The sequence below is a fragment of the Grampus griseus genome (assembly GCF_964374135.1).
Source record: "Grampus griseus genome assembly, chromosome: 8".
Lineage (NCBI taxonomy): Eukaryota > Metazoa > Chordata > Mammalia > Artiodactyla > Delphinidae > Grampus > Grampus griseus.
Window position 1 is genome coordinate 107,546,502 of NC_139002.1, and position 12,841 is coordinate 107,559,342.

A 12,841-nucleotide genomic window follows, 5' to 3' on the forward strand; every position below is an offset into this window, starting at 1 on the left:
GGGATGCCTGTTTCGTAGCGGCGACCGCCCTGGCTGCTGCCCTGTGGCTCCAACCAGAGCTGCCCGGGGGTGCGGTGACACCTCCCACCCCTACCTTGTCTCCCAGGGTGAAGGCGGGTCACAGCAGTGGCCTCCGCCCCTGGTCAAAGAGCCCAGACTCTCTGGCCTCCCAGCTGAAGGGGAGGCTGCAGTCGTGGCCCGCAGAAGCCCAGCCCCCTCCCCCCCCCTTTGCTGACACCAGACTGGCCTTGGCATTGCCGTCCTCCCGCAGCCCTGCCCAGGCCCGGCAAGTCACGCGAGCACACCCATCCCCCAGCGGCAGAGAATGGTTCTACACGTGACCCAAGTCAACCTAATCAGGGCCAGTCCTGGGACATCTGCAGAGGAGGCAGGGGAGACCCGATTTCCCTCTCTCCCAGCCCCTCTCTGTCTCTGCTGGACCTGGATCTAGCCCAGGTTTCCCAGGAGCCAGCCTGAGAGGTGAGCCGGCCAGAGAGTAAAGCCTCCAGGCGTGCAGGATGCCTCTGCCCAGCCCAGCCCAGCCCCCGGCGTAGCCCTTGAGCCCCCGGGCTGGACCCAGGCTGCGGGCCTGATGGGCTGGAAGGGAGGACCTCAGGGCATGCTGCCGCCGGACACACTCCTGGGAGGACCTGGGCCGGGGCTGCTGGGCCCCATGTCCACTCACCATCCCGCCCCCAAACTCGAGGCGGCCTGAAGATGGCAACTGAGAGTTTTGGGGTGAACCCTGCGGTGGGGTAAAGGGAGGTCTCTGGTGGGCCTTGGGGTGTCCAGCGGGGGAGGCTCCAGAAGGCGGCCCAGAGCAGCCCCCCTGGCTTAGGGGTTGCGGGAGACCCTGGGCTTCACTCAACACCTTCCGGGGGTGGGTCACGGGGGCACTCTGTGCTGAAGGTGAAGGCCCGCCGTGGCCTTGGGCATCGCTCCCACCAGGTCACGGCACCTGAAACCAAAGATGAGCCGGATTCCCGTCCACTGGGTGCGAGGAAACATACGCTCAAACAGCCGTCTGAGCTTCAGGGACCGTTTGGATTCCGGGTGGGGCTCAAAGAGCAGGGATCTCGCCATCAGCAGAGGGGCCCCCGATGGGCTGGGCATCCCACCGTGCTGTGGAGAAGGACCTGAACCATGGCCCCAGCTCCCTCCTAAGGGTGAGCGAGACTGTGCAGGTGTTTGCAGTAGTGGGGCAGGGGGGTGGGCCAGGACAACTTTCACGTAGACACAGAACTGGTATGAAGACCTGAGCACCTCACCAACGCCAAGGGCGACTAGATGGAATTGCTATTTCCTATCAGCTTTTCGCTCCTCCCGCAGCTCTGGTGGAGGAGGGTGGCCTCATGGATCTCAAGAGCCGGCCAGTCCTCTCTGTGGGCACCTTGGTGGTGGTCACCTATGGAACGCAGGGGGAGGGGCTGTTAGACCAGGACCCACTGGGTTGGGTGGAGGTGGGACAAGTAAGCATGATGAGGACCCCCTCCTGCTGTCCAGGGTACCACATGCCCTCAGAGAGCATCGAGGCGGCTGTACCGCACCACTGTTATTGGGGCACCAACTCTGTAGATACCCATGATAAACATGCGATGGGCGTGCGGGGAGGGGCGTGTATGTAATTAACTGTCCATTTCCTCCAAACGTCCACACTCCACGCACACACTGTAACATCGTCGCCCGTGGCACCTTGCTGTCAATTCTCTGGGCTGATGCACGCAAAGAGGTGAGTTTTTATAAACTGGGACTCACCTCCGTCTCTCCTGCACAGAAACAAAAAATCCTACAACTACGCTCCTTCCCCCTGACCCTGTGCACACCACCTTCACGTCCTTCCCAGGTGAAGAAACCTATGCAGAGCCGCTGAGTCACCCGTGCCAGCTGGGAGGCAGTGGAACTGAGAAGGAGCCTGGGCCGGCCCTGAGTCCCCATCACTCCGGGAGGACGCGCGCCAGGAGTCATCAGTGGTGGTGGGACTCCAGGAACCCACGCCGGGCGCTCCGTAGGGAGGCTGACCGGATGTGGGGCCAGGACAGAGCACAGAGCGCTAGAAGTTCTCAGCACCCGGCCTGGTGCTGAGATGTGGGTGCTTGTGTGTACCTCACGGGCTTACTTCCTGCCCTGCTTATTCCACGGGCCGGATGAGGCTTTCCACGGAGGAATGCCTGTTGCAAACACACGTGGTCCTGAGAAATCAGAACCAAGGTTAAATGAGCAAGTGCATCACTTGCTAAATAAATGGCCACCACGCTCTTCACGGAACCGAGTGGAGCTCATTATCAACGAATCAGCCAATGATCAGGAGCCGCCGTTCCCGTCTGCTCTTGGCTACCCTTGACCTCTGACCTGGTCAGCAGGCGGCGAGAGATCAGGTCCCACTCACAGGCGTAAAGTACCCCGAGCAGGTTTCTCCATCCTGCTGGTCCTTCCGGGAATCATTCACCTGTCATGCAGTGCACGTGAGTGACATCTGTCAGCTCAATGTTCACTTTACAGTCTGTCAAAGTGGTCCTCCGCGAAAGACAAAGCGTCTCAGGGCTCAAGCCAGCCAACTCTATACGGAAAGAGCTTGCCGCGTGGAAACATTTAAAAAATATTTTCTGCCATCTTCTGGATTCTATGTATATTCAACACAGTTTGCAACATTAAAAAAACAGGCGCTATAAAAAGTGCTAATTGTGAAAGCAAAGAATGGAGAAATTGGACTTCATTTAAAAAATTTAAAAACCTTGTTAAAAGACACAGCAATGAAAAGGCTAAGTCACAGGCTGGGAGAAATATGTGCAACATGTATCTAACCAAGCGCTGATAAGCAGACTCTGTAAAGGACTCCTACAAGACAGCCCAATTAAAAATGGACAGAAGATTGGAACCAATACTTCTCAAGAGAAGCTATACGTGAGGTAAGAAAGCACACAGAAAGGTGTTTAATAACAGTAGTCATCAGAAAAGTGCACATTATACCCGCAGTAAGAGATTCTCCACCCCCTTTAAGAATGGCTGAAATTAAACAGACTGGCGTTACCAAATGTCACTGAGAAGTGGAGCCACCGGAGTGCGCACACGCTGGGGGTGGGAGTACAAGAAGGCACGGCGGTTTGGACAACTGTTTGGTAGTTCCTTATAAAATTAAACACACTCCTACCTTGTGACCCGGTGGTTCCGCACCTCGGTGTTTCTCCAAGAGAAAGGAAAACACGTCTGGAGAAAGACTCGCACAAACATGTTCATAGCAGCTTAAGTGACGAGCCCAGACTGAGAAGCAATGGAAACACCCATCCCCAGGAGCATGAATAAACATACTGGGGTATAAACATACAGCCGAACACTCTCCTTCGACAGCAAAAGTGTACAGCCCGGCAGTAGCATTCAGCTGCGTGGAAGACACCGGGCTCAGGAGCACGTGCTGTAGGTTCCAGCTCTTGAAATTCAACAGCACAGGCTACACTGATCTCTGCTGACAAACTGAAACCGAGCAGGACCCTGTGGGGACTCCCTGGAGACAGAACCCCCCACCCCCCACCCCTCGTGTAGCTTTGCCTCTTGTTCGTAGAAAAGCTTCAGCTTCCCAGGCCCTCCCCGAGTTCCAAAGAGCAAATGCAATCAGAGACATGCAACACCAGAGGGAAACAGTCGAGCAAGACAAAATAATAATAGTTTAGCCGTAAAACAAAGTCAAAGACCTTTGGTTCCTCCTCAGGGGCTACAGATGATACCCTGAGTCATGTCCTTGAGTTGTTGTGCAGATACTAAAATGCCCACCAGGTGAAGGAAGTTAATTGCAAGCTGACCGCCAGCACGTAGACCCCAGACTGAAGGGAACCAGAAGGTTGACGATTGAGATTCCTGAACCATCACCCTGTTACCTCACCACCAATCGATCGGCGAACCGTGCACGAGCCGATCACGTACCCCATGACTCTCTCGCTCAGACTCTCTTTCAAAACCCTTCCCCGAGAGCCTTTGGGGCGTTCGGGGCTTTTGCACATGAGCTGCCCGTTCTCCCTGCCGGCCTCACATCGGCCACGTGCAGTGAACACTGGCCTCTTCCTTCACCACAACCTGGTATTAGTAGATTGGCTGCACGGCGGGTGAATGAACCCAACTTCGGTTCGGTAACAAAATCAGAACTGTGGTTGCCTCCTGTTGGGAGGTGGGTGACTGCAAAGTGGCCTGAGAGACCTTTCTGGGGTGATGGACAGGTTTCACCTCTTAACTGCAGTTGAGACACAGGAGGAGACGTTTGTCAAAATGCACTGAACTGCGCGTTTCCTACCGCACGTAAACCATCCCTTTACAAGACGATGGTAAGTCATGATCTCAGAAAGCCCAAGGCAAACAGAACCCAATAGGAACCACCTGGACTCTCCCCCACCCTAAAATCCAGCTCGAATCCCATCTCCTTTGCACTGTTCTCTCCCGCCACCTCCACTCCACCCCGGGTCGCAGCGGTGCCTCCCTCCTCTGGCCAGTAATCCACACCATAAGCAGGGTTACCGTGTTCTTATTCACCACCCTTAGTAGACAGAGGATGGTGCCCCCGCAAAAGATGCCCATGTTCGAATCCCCCGTGCCTGTGAGTACATGACCTTACAAGGCAAGAGGGAATTAAGCTTTCTAATTAGTTTAGCCTGACCTGGGTCCTCCAGGTGGGGCCAATCTGACCACATGAGACCTAAAAACTGGAGGGAGAGGAGGCAAAAGGGAGAGTCAGAGAGACGCGGCCTAAGACCCGGCCCACGACTGCAGGCTTTGAGGACAGAGGAGGGGCCCCCAGCCGAGGGATGCTGTGACCTCCAGAACCTGGAAAAGGCACAGGAATGAACTGTTCCCCAGAGGTTCCGGAAAGGAACACAGCCCAACTGGCACCATGATGAGACTGCCCAAGGGCGCAGCAAAGCCATCGGCCACAAAGCGAACGTGGCCACTTCTGACACACGCACCATGGGTCTGGGATTCTACCAGAAGCCAGCAGGGCACGCGTAGACCAGGCTCTTAGGAGAACCTAGTGCTCTGTGTGTCTCCACCTCTCCTATTTGTTTCTCATACCGTTTTATATAAGTGGTTTCCTCCTACCATTTCGATCAATCCAACCTTTTGGCAATCGCTTTCAGGACAAGCGCCAGCAGGGGCTGTGTCTGGGAGTTCTGCGAGGGGCTGCAGTGATGTGCCTCAGACCTGCTTCGAGCACAGGCCTGTTTCGAGCAGTTTTCACTGAGACAGCAAACCTCGAGTCCTCGGGGAGGGCCCGGCAGGGGCCGGCGGGGAAACGCCAAGCTGCCTGTTTATGATGTCGGCGTGAGAGATCGATAAAGCAGTTTCAAGCATTTACTCTCCCCGCAAAGCCCTTTTCCGACGGCTAGAACGCACGCTCCGTTTCCTGGCACACGCATAGACCAGCGTTTTAACGCAAAGCTTCCAGGACGCCCTGCAACCGATTTCTGGTTTGGACAAAGCCCAGTGGGATGGCGTCCACCGCTCGGAGGATCAGAGAAGCCCTCGGTCCGAAACTCAGCCTTTCTCGGGAACCGCACACCTGCCCGTACCTACCGCGCGCTCTATGTCAGCAACGACGCCGACCCCAGGCCGGACAGAGGTGGACGGACGAGGGTGGGGTCTGCCTTACCTGCCTGGCTCTCCTTGGGCTTGCACTGGACCTCCTCCACACACTCGGCTGGGAACCATCCGATGTGGCCGCGGGCGCTGCCTTCCCAGAAGCCCCCTTCGCCGATGCTCAGAACTAGAGACAGATGGGGAAAGGGGGAGGGGTTAGTGGGCGGGGCTTGGAGGGCGTGGGGTGTGGATGCAGGGAGGAGGGGCCGGCAGCTCTGGTCTATTTGCTGGCTGACCGTGCCTCCCTTCAGCCGTAGACCAGGGGCCTGGCAAAGTGTCCCTCGGAGGGGGCACTGCAGAGCCTCTGAGCCCCCAGGTCCCCTCTGCCCGTTAGGCCTGGGGGAGAGGATGTAAGCGCCGGGCATCCTGGTGTCCTCGTATCTCACAGCACTCGGCGTGTGGCCACTGTGTCCCGTCTCTCAGGTCCCAGCTGAGACGGGAGAGTGGGACCTCCGAGACCCCACCGTCAGTTATTTCAGGTGTCAAAGTCGGGGGACAGGCCACCCTGATGAAGAGACGCAACCATGAGGTCGTGTCGGCCCCTCTGGAGCTGGGGGGAGGAGAGGCCAAGAGTCCAGGCCCACAGGACCTTTGAAATTCGTTTGAGAACAGAGAATTCACAGCAGGAGACAGGGAAGCAGCCTGCTTGGCAGCTACAAGATACTACCTGGGCTTGAAGTGCAAGGGCAGCCTGGTCGACGCCCCACGGGCAGTCCCGGGCTTCTGGCTGGCTTATCAATGAAGAACCTGAGGGTTATGTTGGTGCCGCAAGCAGCAGGGGGCCACTGCACAGTGAAAATGCAAAGTCAAGGGTCATGGGACAGACACAGCTGCCCCGCCTGCAGGGCTGAGGGCGCTGGGTCTCCCCCTTCCTTGGCTCAGTGCTGGGCGCACAGAGGGCCTCACAGACACCCACTGGGGGGACGAAGCGTATTCCTTTTTAAACTGGACCGATGCTGAGCGTGGGTGAGCAACGCAAACCCACAGACACGAGGTCCCACGTGCTGCCCAGGCACTGCTTGGACAAGTATTTTGGTTGTAAGGGTCAGGCTGGCAGGGGTGAGGCAGGGGAGGGTCTCTGTCTCTTAGGCCTGTGATGCTGGGCTGGGGGCACACCTCCACCCCAAAGCCCTGGCTCCCTCAGAGTGTATCTGTGCAGTGGGAGGTTAGTATAATCTCTGCACATCTTAACCTTCTGTAAATTACTCAGGACCCCCAGGCACCAGAACTGGGGAGAAGAGATCATGGCCACAGGAATGTCTCCTTCCATCTCTCCTCTTAATCTCAAAGGCCAGGTAAGGACACCCGGACCCGTGAGTTTTGAAGGTGAACAGCACAGAGTACCTCAGCTTTAGACGTCTTTGCCTAATAATTGGAAGAAACGGCCTAAAGGGAACAGACAGGCAACCTCCCCGAGGACCATTAAGATCATAATCGCGTGAACCATTTTCTACAAAAATCAGCGCTGGCCCCTTACGCTCAGCGCAGCCCAGCTCACGGGGATGTACACCACGGCAGCCCAACGGAACCCAGATGTGACAGGGTCGTCTCGAGGCGCTGCCCTGGATGGCGAGCGGAGGACAGGGACCTGCCCGGGCGCTGTCCAGCTACTGCAGCGGCCTGGCTGACCGCCACGGGTCCACGTAGGAACTCGTGGTGGGGACCGTGCATCTGCCTCTCGTCTCTCCAGGCAACGTCAAGGCCACACCCTTGGGCACAGCCAGGTGACGCCGGCACCAAGCCGACTGCAGGCGTGAGCGACTCAGAGAGACAAAGGGGGCTGGGCTTGCAGTCCAGACAAACTAGACCGGAATCCCCGTCCCCAGGTAGGCAGCTGTGGGAGCCTTGCCCCAAGTTACCATGTAACTTAGACAGGAGTCTTTTACGGGCTGGATCCTGTCCCTAATATTCCTCTGTTGGAGTCCTGACTCCCAGCAGCTGAGACTGTGGCTGTGCTTGGAGATGGGGTCCTTAAAAGTTACAGTGGAGTCCAAATTCCATCCGGGCGGCGCCCAGTCCTTCAGCAGCCCAGAGACCATGTAAGGACAGGCTGCCCAGTCTCACAGCACAGTCAGGGCACCGAGGCAGCCACGGAGCTCCTCCTCGCCACGACCTGAACTGAGCCCCTGTGTGGGCTGCATGGTGTCCTCTCCAAACCCCTATGTGGCAGTCCTAACTCCCAGAACCTCAGAATGTGGCTGTGTTTGAAGATAGGGATCTTTAAAGAGGTGATTAAGGTAAAATGAGGTCACTAGGGTGGGCCCTAATCCCACAGGACTGGGGTCCTTATAAGAAGAGGAGGTCAGGACACAGACACACACAGAGGGGCGACCCCGTGAGGACACAGGGAGGAGACGGCCGTCTACAGGCCGAGGAGAGAGGCCTCAGGAGGACCAGCCCTGCCCACACCTAGATCTCGGATTCCAGCCTCCAGGACTGGAGACAGTAAATCCTGAGGTTTATACTGCCCAGTCTGGGGAGCCTTGCTACAGCGGCCCGTGCTGATACACACAATGGGATCTGACACCTTCGGCCCACAGTTGCTATGAGGTTTACAAGGAAAGACGTGTGACGTCCCCAAGCAGGGTGCCTGGTAAACAGCAGGTGCTAACACGTCTCCACCTGTATCTCCTCTGTTATCATCTCTGATGTGTGGACGAGGACACACGGCCCCCAGATATGAGGTGACCGGTAACTGGGTCACCGGGAAGGCTCCCCAGGCCCTTCCCAGCCCAGCCCGAAGCCTGCCACGGGCCTGGGGGTGACAGCAAGGTGGACGGATGGACACACGGGGGACGAAAGCCCAGGGGTGCGGGCCCAGCAGATTTCAGAGCTGGGCTGGGCAGCGAGACCCGGTGCTCTTTGGTGTTTGGTATTAAAATTCCAAACTGCAGGTCATGTGAGTGCTTGTATTTATAATTTGAATGTTTATAATTTAAAAGTTAACAAAAATACTGTGTTAAACTACATAGGGACAATCAGGGACTTACGGGTATGATGCTCAAAGACCCCACTGGACCCCACCCCAGGAGGCAGCTATAAACCCTGAATATGATGCCAAATGGTACAGGACGCGGACAGAAGTAGACGGGCCTGGTGGGATGCATGCTTGCCCGGGGGGAGAGGGGAACAGAGCTGGATAGCGAAGCCCCTTCTCCACGGCTTGTAGCCTGGACTAAGTATGGTCCCCACAGCAGGGCTGGCAGAGGAGGGGCACATGAGGAAAAAGCTGCGTCCTGAGTGGCCTAAAGAACCAGAAGGATGGAGCCAGGAAACCAGGCACCCTGAAGAGAGTCGGGGTGTCCTCACAAGGGAAACAGCCAGGGAGGGGTGGCCAACTCAGGGCACCCACCTCTCTGAAAAGATGCAGAGCAGCTCCGCTCAAGTCGGGGCCTGAGCTGTCACCCAGGCAACCCTCCCAAAAGAAAGAAAGAATGAACTGAAGCCATAATCTCCACAACTTAACACCCTGATGTCCAAAACGCAGCAGAAGATGACCGGACACGCACAGACCCAACAGGATGGGGCCCGTCCTCCAGAGGAGAGAAAACCACGTGAGCCTGACCCCAAAATGACCCTCATGGTGGGACGACAGACGGGGATTTTAGAGGGACGATGACACCCGTCTACGGTGCTGTAAAACAGCAATGCACATCCAAAGAGTGAAAATGTCAACAGAGCTATAGGAAGTCTTGGCAAACAGAGAGAAACTATGAGAAAATACACGTGGAAACCCTAGAATTTAAACGTGTCATTTCTGAAATGAAAAAATTCACAAGACGGACTTAGCAGTGAAGGGGGCATTCCAAAGGAAAGAGCGAGTGAACCTGAAAATAGACCAACAGAAACGACCTATGGTTAAAAAAAAAATGATGGGAATAAAATAAACAGAGCCCCTGGGACCTGCTGTTGCCACCAGATGGTCGAGTTTCCGTGCAGCTGGACTACCAAGGAGTTGCAAGAGAGAGAACGGGTCTCCAGCTGTCCTCGGAAACTTGTAAAACCCAGGGGGTGTCGGCTAGATTACTGCGCGGTACGGAGGAAGGAGCAGGGCATCACCAGCTCAGGGCCAGATGGATTTGAACCTGACCGGCTGACCCCTAAGGGGCACACTTTCTTGCCCCTGCCATGCATCTTCCGAACGCTGTCCTGCAGCGACAGGGCCAGGCATGGTGTGCCCTTTCCTGTTCCGCCTGGTGAGCTCAGCGGCCCCCATGGGGCCTGCAGCCCACACCTGTCACTTCTCCACCCTCCTCGTGTGGCCTCCAGCGCCACAGCGCTCCTCTACAGCCGCTGCCAACCTCCTGCACATGCCTGCACTAAACCCGTCTTCCCTAAGGGCCGCATACACCTCATCTTCCTGCTCAGAAACCGTCGCTGGCTCCCATCGCTGGTACTGCCCCTGGTCTAACTCCTGGCATGCACGGCGGCCCTCAAGGCTTTTCACCCACATTTCCCAGGATTCTGCTTTGGGCATCCTTCCCTATAACCCGGTGGATCTCCTCCCTTGGAATGTCACAGGCCCCCAGGCTGAACCATCCACCTGGATGCCCCTCCCTGAGCCCCGAGACGCGTCTGAGTCCGACCTGTGCTTGGCCGCATCCCAGCACCACCTCCCACCTCCTCCTGAGGCCCTGGGAGGTTTTCCAGACGCAGAAGAGCTGCCCGTCGCCGCCCTCGCCTGCCCCTCCCCTGCTTTTCTCTGCAGTGGACTCCCGTCCCAGATAGTCACGTGTTGCCCTTCCCAATGGACATTAGAGTCACCGCGGCCATGAGCACCACTGTACTCCCCGTTCTGCCCTCCCAGGGCTCCGTATTTTCCACGGGGGCCCCGCAGAAGCAATGCCCTGGACACCGACACCCCAACGGGGATAAACTGAGGCTGAGGGGCCCCAGCCTGACCCCGCCCTGAATGCAGAATGGAGACTGACCTTTGACCCTGTCGCCACGGTGAAGGGGGATCTCGCCATCGACCTGGGGCTGGTATGGCTTGACGACAACGAAGAGCCTGCCGGGGACCGCGCTGTACAGCTTCCGCTTGGGCCCCGGGTACTCGAAGGCCGAGAGCGCATCCTTGTTGGCGCCTGGCAGGAAAGCCGGACTGCAGGTGAGAGGCGGGCAGAGACAGAGAGGGAGGGTCACGGCCTGAGACAGAGCAGGGTACACTCCAGACCCTTGGCCCATCTGTTCATAACAAACGCTGAGCCCTGAGCAGTCACATTGGAGCTCCTGATTCTAGACGTGCCTGGAGATGTGAAAAGGCCCCGGGGGGCAGCATCAGTGCTTAAAAGACTCAGGTAATTCTGGCAGTTCTACTTCTGGGCAGGTACCCCAAAGAAGTGAAAGCACGGCCTCAAACAGATATTTGCACACCCACGTGCACAGCAGCATTATTCTCAAAAGATGGAAACGACCCAAGTCTCCACTGATGGATGAACGGATACCCCAAATGTGGTCCATCCACACAATGGAATATTATTCAGCCTTAAAGAGGGAGGTGACAACATGAATGAAATTTGAGGACGTTATGCTAAATAAAGGAAGACGGTCACAGAAGGACAGATAATGAGTGATTCCACTCAGGGCAGGTACCTGGTGTACTGAAATTCATAAGCAGGATGGTGGGGGCCAGGGGCTGGCGGAGGGGGAGGGGAGTTTGCCTTTAATGGGGACAGAGCGTCAGTTTAGGAAGGTGGGGAAGATGGAGATGGACGGCGGGGATGGTCGCGCGACAACACGAATGTACTTGACGCCACTGAGCTGCACACGTAGAAATGGGTAAGATGGTAAATTTTACGTGCGTGTTTCAATTTAAGAAAAACTCCAGTGGAGGCAGCAATTAAGGGAGGCCCTGGGTCTCTGCCACGTTATCAGACTCTCACTGTGAGCGCCAGCCACACCATGTGAGGAAACACCCAGAACCTACTGGCGAAAGCCCTCATTATCGCGGTGCAGGCAGCCCACGCCCAGCTGCCCTGGTGACATTTCACAAGTGGGACTTTCATTCTTTCCTGTCTTATGTGACTATATCACAAAGAGCGTGCGTTTCTAGGCCAACTTCCCTGCCTGTCAGTGAACGTGGACATCTAACTCAACAGGGCCCAACGGTGGGATATAAGAGAGACAGAGAGACACAGAGAGAGACAGAGAGAGAGAGAGAAGCACGTGTTCTCAGAGAAATGTGCAAAGTGGTTTTCCGTGACGACATCCCCATGTCATTGTGACGGTTGATGGGTGACCCGGGTGACTCCTTCTGGAGAGAAGACAGCACGTTCTTTTTTTTTTTTTGAGGTACGCGGGCCTCTCACTGCTGTGGCCTCTCCCGTTGCGGAGCACAGGCTCCGGACGCGCAGGCTCAGCGGCCATGGCTCACGGGCCCAGCCGCTCCGCGGCATGTGGGACCTTCCTGGACCGGAGCACAAACCCGTGTCCCCTGCATCGGCAGGCGGACTCTCAACCGCTGCGCCACCAGGGAAGCCTGAGAGCATGTTCTTATCACTCATAATCTGGAGGAGTCCTACTGAGCTCTCCTCCCGTGATGGGGTCTTTAGAAAAAACCCAGGCACGTGGATGAACCTGGGCAGGAATTCGGGGCGACGCTCCAGAGCCCCTGGTCAGAAAGACAAGAGAAGCCTTCACGGCCGGCTGGTGTCGCCCAAGAGGACAACCCGCCACGGGGAAGAGGAATATTAATAATACTTGGGGAAGGTTCCCGAGTCAGGGAGCCACATCCGAGTCTCGGGAGGGGGGCCACTCATGGCACAAATTCACGGCCGTGAAGGGTGGGGTCCCCAACTATGGTTCTCCTTTCAAACTACAGACGCCGCGGCCTGGGAGCCCACACAGGGGGCTTGAGATTCCTGCAAGGAAGACGTTCTCACCTTTAGGTGTGAAACAGCCTTGCGGGGAATATTCTAGAATATGCTGTGACCGTTCACGTTCGGGATTTAACGCGAACCCCCCATGTTCCTTTTGTGTCGTGCTTTCCCCGCGCTGGCACCCCTGATAGATACGTAGGGTCTGCTCTACGCTTGTAAGAATCCGTGGAAGCGTGACTGTGCTGTATTTTTCATGCTTCTCACTTTTTCGCTCATGGCGATGAGCTGGCCACAGGAACCCATGTCTACACGCGGGACGTGCTCAGTTTACACCCTAATTTATGCTAGTCGGGTGAGAAGGATCGACCGTCAGAGCTGCCTGCCTGACCCCAAAGCCCAGAGCTCTC

At 56.6% G+C, this 12,841-nt stretch overlaps 1 protein-coding gene across 1 annotated transcript in view; it reads right to left on the bottom strand.

The window, feature by feature from the left end:
* The window catches only part of SHANK2 (SH3 and multiple ankyrin repeat domains 2), a gene marked incomplete at its 3' end in the record, with an annotated part of 537,007 nt that overhangs the window by 252,777 nt on the left and 271,389 nt on the right, over positions 1–12,841 (bottom strand). Inside the window, exons 13-14 of the mRNA XM_082660603.1 lie at positions 10,548–10,717; positions 5,630–5,743 (exon numbers count right to left, since the gene is read on the bottom strand). Of these exons, the coding sequence (XP_082516729.1) occupies positions 5,630–5,743; positions 10,548–10,717 (284 nt within the window). The remainder of the gene's footprint in view (positions 1–5,629; positions 5,744–10,547; positions 10,718–12,841) is intronic.